We start from the raw sequence: 9,778 nt of genomic DNA on the forward strand, positions 1-9,778 counted from the left end.
GTCTCACAGCTTCGAGACCCTGCTGCTCACCTAAGGAGCAGCCAGGACCGCCAGAGCGTTCATGCTCTGGCGGCAACAGAGTGCATCTCACCGCTTCGAGATGCTGCTGCTCACCTGCGGAGCAGCCAGGACTGCCAGAGTGTTCAGACTCTGGCAGCAACAGAGTGGGTCTCACAGCTTCGAGACCCTGCTGCTCACCTAAGGAGCAGCCAGGACCGCCAGAGCGTTCATGCTCTGGCGGCAACAGAGTGCATCTCACCGCTTCGAGATGCTGCTGCTCACCTGCGGAGCAGCCAGGACTGCCAGAGTGTTCAGACTCTGGCAGCGACTGGGTTACCATCTGGTTAGAATCTTGCCACTGAGTCATAGAAGCTACTCAAGGTATATGGGTTGTAAAGCCAGATACCTTGGTTCGTATGTGTCTGGAAGACTTCAGCATCCCGTTACTGCGGTAAGCCCTAATCCGTACTCAAGAAGGACCATATAAAATAGCTCAAGGCTGTATTGCTGATTACTTAGCTTAGGACCCCCGCAGTGGTGTCCGGTTAGAACTTAAACCAGGATGCTTCGACTTCTGCCTTCTCCCTGAAGCCGCCCCTCTATATATTCTCCGACCAGGCTTGTCACTATGACTAAGCCAGTTAGATCTATCCATATATGGTTCTATCCATATATGGTTCTACCATATCTATCGATATCAGCACTAGGTCGGCTCGGGCCCAAATATAGGGATTGTCATACTAAACATGTCATATATCATATAGCCCAACGTCCTAGTCAGAGTCTTCGTTACACCTATAATGTCCTCAAAATCACGCATCCAACAAGCCTGGAACTGAGCAGATTGCAACTTCCGTTCCAGAGATAATGGCCAAAACATCTTGAAAACGGACGATGTTCAATCGCCGATTTTCGATTGAGTTCTGGCCATTGCCCGTTTTTCTTTAATACAGTAACACGGGCTATAGGAAGGTCGAACGACAACAAACTATATAGATATACCTGAAAGTAATTTTTTTGGGGGGGTAGTAGATTCTTTATTTTTTACAGAACCAGATAAAATACAGATCACTGTATTTTATTCTTAGTCTTAGTCAACAGAATTAACACCGCTAAGCCCAACCTACTTTTATAACCATTTCTCTTGTGAGGACCAGGGCAATACCTCACAATGTTTATTTCTCAAATTCCACTATAGCATCTCTGTACAGATCTCAGTGGATCTGCTACTTTTGATGCTCATGTGTGACACTGTACTATACTGTACTATAGTGTGGGCCGTTCATTAAAAAAAAAAAAAAAACCCACAAAAAGTTAAAATACAGAGATAAGGCCCCGTATGGCTGGCATAGACGTCCGGGGCTTCACACACACCTGTCCTGACCCTCTCCAGGCGGTCGGGGGTGCGCGGGGTGGGCCTGCGCGGCGTGCGGGGGGAGCGGCCACTCTGCGGGGTGCCGGTGGGGGACATGGGCTCCGGGGGGAGGTCGGGGGGAGGGTAGCCGCGCTGCACCAGCATGTCGGCGGCGCACAGCAGACACACGCTGTGCTGGCACGGCAGCAGGATGGGCTGCTTCACCATCTCATCACACACAGGACAGTGCAGCTCCTGTTCCATGCTCTTCATGTTGGACTGAGGAGGGGAGGGGAGGGGAGGAGAGAAGAGGAGAGAAGATGGGCAGGAGAGGAGAGGAGAAGAGAGGAGAGGATCTGCAATCAGTATAAAGTCACATTTTTTGAGGGGTGCTAGCCCCTCCTATGTCCAGCTTTAAGTGTATGTTCACAAAACTTTGTCCTACACAAACATTAAATTCCCATTGACAATTAATGGACAATTTTACGTCATAGTGTCTGATGATATCATAGTGTACGTCATGATGATGTGCAATGATACGAGTGTCTATATATCCATATATGCACATATATATATAGAACATATCCGCAATTGGATTGCGCACATTTATTGACAGTCAGAGGGCTTGTGTTCGAGTGGCTGCTGCGCTTGGAGGGACTGCGTAAGCTCACCGCACCCGGCTGGAGGTGACTGCCCTGCGGGCATTATATGAGGACTCCACCACTTCACGTTAGAGTGGATTAATGGCATACGGCTTGTGTCTTTCTACAAGTGGTTCGTGACTTGGCGAGTACTGTGTGACGACAGAGATTGGAGTACAAATATTGCTTGTTAGACCGGTTCTTTCAGCTCTCCCTATTGCCCCCCATATGGAGGACTAAGGAGACACCGCTTCACTCCCAAGACGTGAGAAAGTGAACTCGGTGGAGAGGAGGAAGCTGCCATGTCATCCAACAGAAACCAGAACCCACATGGTCTGAAACAGGTCGGCCTGGACCAGATCTGGGATGACCTGAGGGCAGGAATACAGCAGGTCTACAGCAGACAAAGCATGGCCAAGACACGATACATGGAACTCTACACGCATGTGTATAACTGTCTTACGAGTGTTCACCCGTCAAACCAGGCGCATGGGGCTGGACCCCTATCTTCCGACAAGCCTTATAAAACATCAGCCACTCCTGGAGGAGCCCAGATTGTTGGATTGGAGCTCTACAAGAGGCTCAAGGAGTTTCTCAAGACCTACCTTATCAACCTCCTCGTGGATGGGGAGGACTTGATGGATGAGGGGCTGTTGAAATTCTACACGCAGCAGTGGGAGGACTACCGTTTCTCCAGTAAGGTGCTGAATGGGATCTGTGCCCACCTCAACCGCCACTGGGTTCGACCTGTGTGTGATGAAGGCCGCAAGGGCATCTATGAAATTTACTCACTTGCTCTTGTGACGTGGAGAGAATGCCTTTTTAGACCTTTGAATGAACAGGTAACCAACGCTGTTCTGAACCTGATCGAGGAAGAACGTAATGGACAGCCCATCAACAAGACAATAATCAGCGGGGTGGTTCAGTCTTACGTGGAGTTGGGTCTAAATGAGGACGATGCATTTGCCAAAGGCCCCACACTGTCGGTGTACACAGAGTTCTTCGAGACACAGTTCCTCGCAGACACAGAGCGCTTCTACACAAGAGAGAGCACCGAATCCCTCCTGCAGAACCCTTTTACTGAGTACATGAAGAAGGCAGAAGGCCGCCTCCTAGAAGAGCAGTGGCGTGTTCAGGTCTACCTCCATGAGTCCACCCAGGATGAACTGACCAGGACATGTGAGCAGGTTCTCATAGAGAAACACCTAGAGATATTCCACACGGAGTTCCAGAATTTACTTGACGCTGACAAGAATGAAGACCTGGGACGCATGTATAACTTGGTTTCTCGGATCACCGATAATCTTGGGGAACTGAAGAAGCCGCTAGAAATACATATTTACAATCGGGGGCTGGCTGCAATCGAGAAGTGTGGTGACTCCGCTCTCAATGACCCTAAGATGTACGTCCAAACTATCATCGATGTCCACAAGAAATACAACGCCTTGGTTACGTCAGCGTTTAACAAAGATGCTGGCTTTGTGACTGCTCTGGATAAGGCCTGTGTTCGTTTCATCAACAATAATGCTGTGACTAAGATGGTTCAGTCATCCAGTAAATCACCTGAGCTGATGGCTAGATACTGTGATTCCCTGCTCAAGAAGAGCTCTAAAAATCCAGAAGAGGCAGAACTGGAAGACGCACTCGACCAAGTGATGGTGGTGTTTAAGTACATAGAAGATAAAGATGTCTTCCAAAAGTTCTATGCTAAAGAGCTCGCCAAGAGACTAGTTCACCAGAACAGTGCTAGTGATGATGCCGAGGATAGTATGATCTCCAAACTCAAGCAAGCATGTGGCTTTGGGTACACATCTAAACTTCAGCGCATGTTCCAGGACATAGGAGTCAGCAAAGACCTCAATGAACAATTCAAGAAGCATCTTGTCACCTCTGAGCCCTTAGACTTGGACTTCAGTATCCAGGTGTTGATCTCAGGTTTTTGGCCGTTCCAGCAGTCCTGCACGTTCGCTCTCCCCTCAGAGTTAGAACGAAGCTACCAGCGTTTCACAGCCTTTTATGCCAGTAAACACAGTGGCCGCAAACTAATCTGGCTCTATCACCTCTCCAAAGGAGAGTTGGTCACCAACTGCTTCAAGAACAGACACACACTGCAGGCTTCAACATTCCAGATGGCCATCTTACTACAGTACAGTAACAGTGAGGATGTCTACACTGTCCAGCAGCTCACAGACAGTACACAGATCAAAATTGACATCTTGGTGCAAGTCTTACGAATCCTGTTGAAGTCTAAATTACTGGTGCGTGAGGACGAAAATGCCAACATAGATGAGTTCAAACCAGACACTCTCATCAAACTGTTCCTGGGTTACAAGAATAAGAAACTGCGGGTGAACATCAATGTGCCAATGAAGACTGAGCAAAAACAGGAACAGGAAACAACTCATAAGAACATTGAGGAGGACAGGAAGTTGCTTATACAGTCGTCCATTGTTCGGATTATGAAGATGAGGAAAGTCTTGAAACATCAACAGCTTCTGGCAGAGGTCCTCAACCAGCTCTCCTCAAGGTTTAAACCCAGAGTCCCTGTTATAAAGAAATGTATCGACATCCTGATTGAGAAGGAATACCTAGAACGAGTGGACGGGGAAAATGACACCTACAGCTACCTGGCTTAGTCCAGCCACTCCGCTTCCTCTTTCCATGTTCTGTTTTTATTTTATTTTTCCAGAGGTCATCTCCCGAAGACCTTTGCGAAAATGATTCCTTTGGCCCCTCACTTCACACGGGTGTGATTTTTTTCATAATTACTTACGGATAGCCAATCTAATCTCTTTGCGACGGCAGACTGCTGGATGAGCGCTGGCGCTTTGGCAGATCAACATATGGAGTGAATTATGTACTGGCCATATATGGAGCGTGTCGTGATGTCACGAGGCGTGGCGTATCACAAGGCGTGATGGCACGAGGCGTGATAGACGGCCATATATGGTGGTGTGACGGAGCGACAGACAGGTTTTGCAGTTTTTCATAGTAATCTGCGACCTACAGTCGCAATTATAGAGAGGGGAATTGTAGTAAATGTATTGGAAATTGGAAATACTCAAGTACAAGTACAATACTACAAATACCTCACAATTGTACTTAATTAAGTACAGTACTTGAGTACATGTTACTTTCCACCACTGGAGCGGAGACGTGGGGAACAAACTGCCACCGCCATGAGGATAATGCAAACATTATCAACACGGCCTCCAAATATTTCTGTGACTTCACCTGTACTGGCCAAAGCAAAGCAAGTGTCCTCACTTCACACGAGTGCAAATTTTACAAAACAACATCAGCAACCAGGAATTGTGGCTATACATACAAACAGAGCAGAGCAGCCGCCTGAAGAAGCAGCGATCTTCCCCAAAGGCCGCCGGTCACTGGAGATAGATTGGCCATACTCATCCAGCATCAGAAGACATGACCTCTTCTGGAAGTCATGAGGGAAAAGAAAAAGGGGAAGACCAAGAGAAACACCTGGCGCCCTGACCTGAATGAACACATGAAGGGTACAGGCCATCCAGGCATGGGGACAGCTGTAGAAATGGGCACAGCTAGGACTTGTGGCAAATGCCCAAAGTGATGGTGGTGGTTATTATAGGCACTAAGCAAGTACAGTACAACCCTCAGTGTTCATTTAACTGACAGCACACAAATGTACTGGGTTCATGTAGTCCAATCTGGTACTGTATGTGCTGCACCTGGTGCTATCTTTTTGAGGGGCGCTAGCACCTCCTATTATATTCAGCTATTAGGGTAGATTTTTGTCTTTACACAAACATTCAATTCACATTGACAATTAAAGGAGAATTTACGTCATATGTGTCTGAGCAAATCGACATGTTACGCCATGATGATAAGAGCGTCCCTCACTTCACACGGGTGCGATTTTTTAACCTGCACATGACATGACTAACCTCATGTACATTCCTGCTACTTTTTGTACCTTAATCTCATGTATGTATACCTGCTATAGTTTTTGTACATTATGCTTATGTCTATACTCATCAGTGGTAGAAGTGCGATACATTGTGATACATAGATCGGCTATTTTCAAATGGCCGAAATGTGCAGTGCTGAAGTGGTTAATGATACGTTACAGCCGTCACTCGGTCCTGTAGTTACACTCTATAACATTCGACGAATTAGACCCTTCCTCACCCAGGAGTCAGCCCAGCTCCTTATCCAGACATCAGTCATGTCAAAACTTGACTATTGTAACTCCCTCATTACTGGCCTATACCAGCATGTTGTAACTCCCTCCTTACTGGCCTATACCAGCATGTTGTAACTCCCTCATTACTGGCCTACCGGCATGTTGTAACTCCCTCCTTACTGGCCTACCAGCATGTTGTAACTCCCTCCTTACTGGCCTACCAGCATGTTGTAACTCCCTCCTTACTGGCCTACCAGCATGTTGTAACTCCCTCCTTACTGGCCTACCAGCATGTTGTAACTCCCTCCTTACTGGCCTACCAGCATGCACACTTCCTCTCCAATTGATCCAAAATGCCACAGCTCGCCTGGTCTTCAACCAGCCAAAATTCAGGGGGGCATAATTTGGTTAGACATAGCATTGCTTAGACATAGCATTGGTCCGACTGGATTAAAGTTGGTGAGGGGTGCGTTAAAACAACCGTATTAACGTTGGTGAAGGGTTCGTTAAAATTACCGTATTAAGGTTGGTGAGGGGTGCGTTAAAACGACCGGATTAAGGTTGGTCAGGGGTGCGTTAAAACGACCGTATTAAGGTTGGTGAGGGGTGCGTTAAAACGACCGGATTAAGGTTGGTGAGGGGTGCGTTAAAACGACCGTATTAAGGTTGGTGAGGGGTGCGTTAAAACGACCGGATTAAGGTTGGTGAGGGGTGCGTTAAAACGACCGGATTAAGGTTGGTGAGGGGTGCGTTAAGGGTTGGGAGAGGGTTAAGGTTAGGTTTAGGTGTGCTTGCCCTCCCTTCTGGCTCCAAAACTATGGAATGCACTTCCCATTGTAATCAGAACTGCAGACTCACTCCCAATCTTCCGCTGTAGTCTGAAATCCCACCTCTTCAGACTCCATTTTAGCCCGTAGCACTTGCCATAGCTAGCACTTGCCCTAGCCCCGACGACCTTACAGGCGTATGCAAAGGCTCAACTTAGATTGCATTATGTAGACATAGCACTATTATATATGCATAGTTTCATTATATAGATATTCCACTGTTAGGTTCTTAGTCTACGTATAATTCATGATGACTATTTTTTATGTGTATTTACTGTATTACTTGTAAATTGATGATAGGCCAATGTTTTGTAATAATAATCAAAATCTACAAAGTAACTATAGTAGGCCTATAACTAAAGTTGTCAAATAAAGTAGTAAAAGTACAATATTTGTATCCGAGATGTGTAGGGGAGTATAAGTAAAGGTATTTGAAATTGGGCTGCAGAACTCAAGTAAAGTAGGCTAAACAAATAGGCCTACCTGAAAAAATGTTTTACTTTCTCTGGGAATGTAAATTCTAGAGTGTATTTGTACGCAAGCGGACAAACGAGCGAGAGTTCCGACGGCGATTAAATTAAATGCAAACAAACAATTGACCCTGTATTGCCTTCTATACACTCCCTGGGTTAAATGCACACTAATGCCTTCACTAGTAATTATCCAAAGATAGGTAGGCCTATATCCTTAATGGTCACGACGTTCTGTATCCTTCCTTGCCATGCACAGATATCCCCCAATCCAGGAGAAATTAAGGAGAAATGACAATTCCAGTGGCACCGCCAGGAGATGGGGTCGAAATTCAGGAGACTCCTTCCGGATTCGGGAGTGCTGACAGTCCTCTTGATTAGATATTTAACAAGAGGGATATAGTTATGACCAGACAGTCCGAAACTTTCTGCAGGTTTTGATATGACTGATGTCAGGAGGACATGGGCTGACTCCTGGGTGAGGAAGGGTCTAATTCGTCGAATGTTATAGAGTGTAACTACAGAATCGAGTGACGGCTGTAACGTATCATTAACCACTTCAGCACTGCACATTTCGGCCATTTGAAAATAGCCGATCTATGTATCACAATGTATCGCACTTGTAGATCTGCCATTTGCAAAAGAGTTTTTATATAATTATACATTTGAAAACTTGAAATGGCACATTCTACCACTGATGAGGATAGACATAAGCATTATGTACAAAAAGTAGCAGGTATACATACATGAGATTAAGGTACAAAAAGTAGCAGTAATGTACATGAGGTTAGTCATGTGGGACTTAACAAGAGGGATATAGTTATGACCAGACAGTCCGAGCTAAGGGGTCCGCCCTGCAGTCAGCAGCAGGTTTCTGCCCCTGCCTGCACATTCCGCTATAGGCTACATGCTGTTTCCCGTATCCATGACAACCACCATCATCCCTCCTCTCTCACTCACCTATAGCTCGCCATCATCTCGCCCTAATTCTCATTGTGTGTCCGTCTGATTCTATAGCTTACCGTTCCGTTCATAACATACTCACACACTGCACGTGGTCATGGTCATGGTGCGTACATGCGTGCGTGCGTTCTGTCTTTCTGTCTGTCTGTCAGTCTGTCTGACTGTGGGCCCGCTGGACCGGAGCCAAAAAAACATCATAATCTTTATATTATGCTCTACAATTAACCAGACCATGCTGTGCATGTGCGTGTGTATAGGCTAGTGTAGGGGGTGGGGCTGGGGGGAGGTCTGATTATGAATAACCTATCTATTATTCATATACAAATAGCTAACACTAACAATACGCACAGTCGGCACCTGTATCTCATCACGCGCAGATTTCACAAATTACATTAATTATAGGCTATAGACAGCCTATTATTGTATTATTGACATCACCCGCGTGCATGCATGCGTCCCCAGATCAGCATAAAGAAGAGGGTTTCAAAAACAGACGCGATACTATAGGCTATAGGCCTGTACCTGATATGTAGGCCAGTGGGCTAAACGTCATCCTGTTATAATAAACACCTATAGTCAGATATACTCACGCTGATGCGAACCAACGCGTCCATGATGGAGGTGAAGGTCTGCATCTCAGCCTCCGCTGCCATGATGATGAGTGATGACTATATATATATGATATGACTGCTGCGTTTATTCTGTCTCTGAGATCCAACGGGCCGGTTCTGATCCAACCCGGTGCTTCTTCTTCTTCACATATAGCTGATAGGTGGTCCGTGGTCGATATACCGGTGGAGGGGGGGGGTTCTGTGACTGTCTGATTGGCTCTCCTGCCATAGGCGGCGGGTGTGTAAGGCTAGGGAAGGCTTAGCCTTCCCAAAAATGTTGCTGGGTATTTTTTTAATATATATAATATATGTGCGCAGCATTATATAGAAGGCTATTGTGTGTGCGTGTGTTGTCGCTGCCCCCTGGTGATCGCTGATCGGGTCATATGATTGGCTACTTGGTAGCCTTTCTATTCTTTCTTGGTAGCCTTTCTTTTCTCTTCCTTCCAGTCGCTTTGTAGCAAACAGACTAGTAGCGCGCGCTGGTTTGTTTTGGAAAACAGCAAAACGCAAAATGGATATAGCCTACGCCCTACGGTCTTTTTCAAGGCAAAGATAAAGTAATTCAGAACTAAGAAGAAGCTGTGAGTCCGAGTCGGCTCGGCTGTCACTGTCAGCACTCAGCAGCACCACCAGTGACCGCACGGTTCACAGTTCACACCACTGCAGCAACACTGACACGTTCAGCGGAGTGGCTGCTGTCTCTGTGCCGTCTGTGAAGAGCCATGCGCCGGGAGGGGCAGCAACACC

The 9,778-nt window shown here is 46.6% G+C and overlaps 2 protein-coding genes across 2 annotated transcripts in view; one reads left to right on the forward strand and one right to left on the reverse strand.

The window, feature by feature from the left end:
• trim46a (tripartite motif containing 46a) overlaps positions 1–9,052 on the reverse strand; it is a gene marked incomplete at both ends in the record, with an annotated part of 26,192 nt that extends 17,140 nt beyond the window's left edge. The window contains 2 exons of the mRNA XM_079503089.1: positions 1,375–1,633; positions 9,008–9,052. Coding sequence (XP_079359215.1) covers positions 1,375–1,633; positions 9,008–9,052 — 304 coding nt within the window. The remainder of the gene's footprint in view (positions 1–1,374; positions 1,634–9,007) is intronic.
• Positions 2,298–4,640, forward strand: LOC306924537 (cullin-1-like; the record flags this gene model as incomplete). The annotated part of the gene is made up of 1 exon (XM_079503088.1): positions 2,298–4,640. The coding sequence occupies one exon, from the start codon at positions 2,298–2,300 to the stop codon at positions 4,629–4,631; it is 2,334 nt and encodes a 777-aa protein (XP_079359214.1). The 3' UTR covers positions 4,632–4,640.
• Positions 9,053–9,778: the final 726 nt, after the last annotated feature.

The sequence above is a fragment of the Electrona antarctica genome, assembly GCF_951216825.1.
Source record: "Electrona antarctica genome assembly, chromosome: 6".
In the NCBI taxonomy this organism is placed as follows: domain Eukaryota; kingdom Metazoa; phylum Chordata; class Actinopteri; order Myctophiformes; family Myctophidae; genus Electrona; species Electrona antarctica.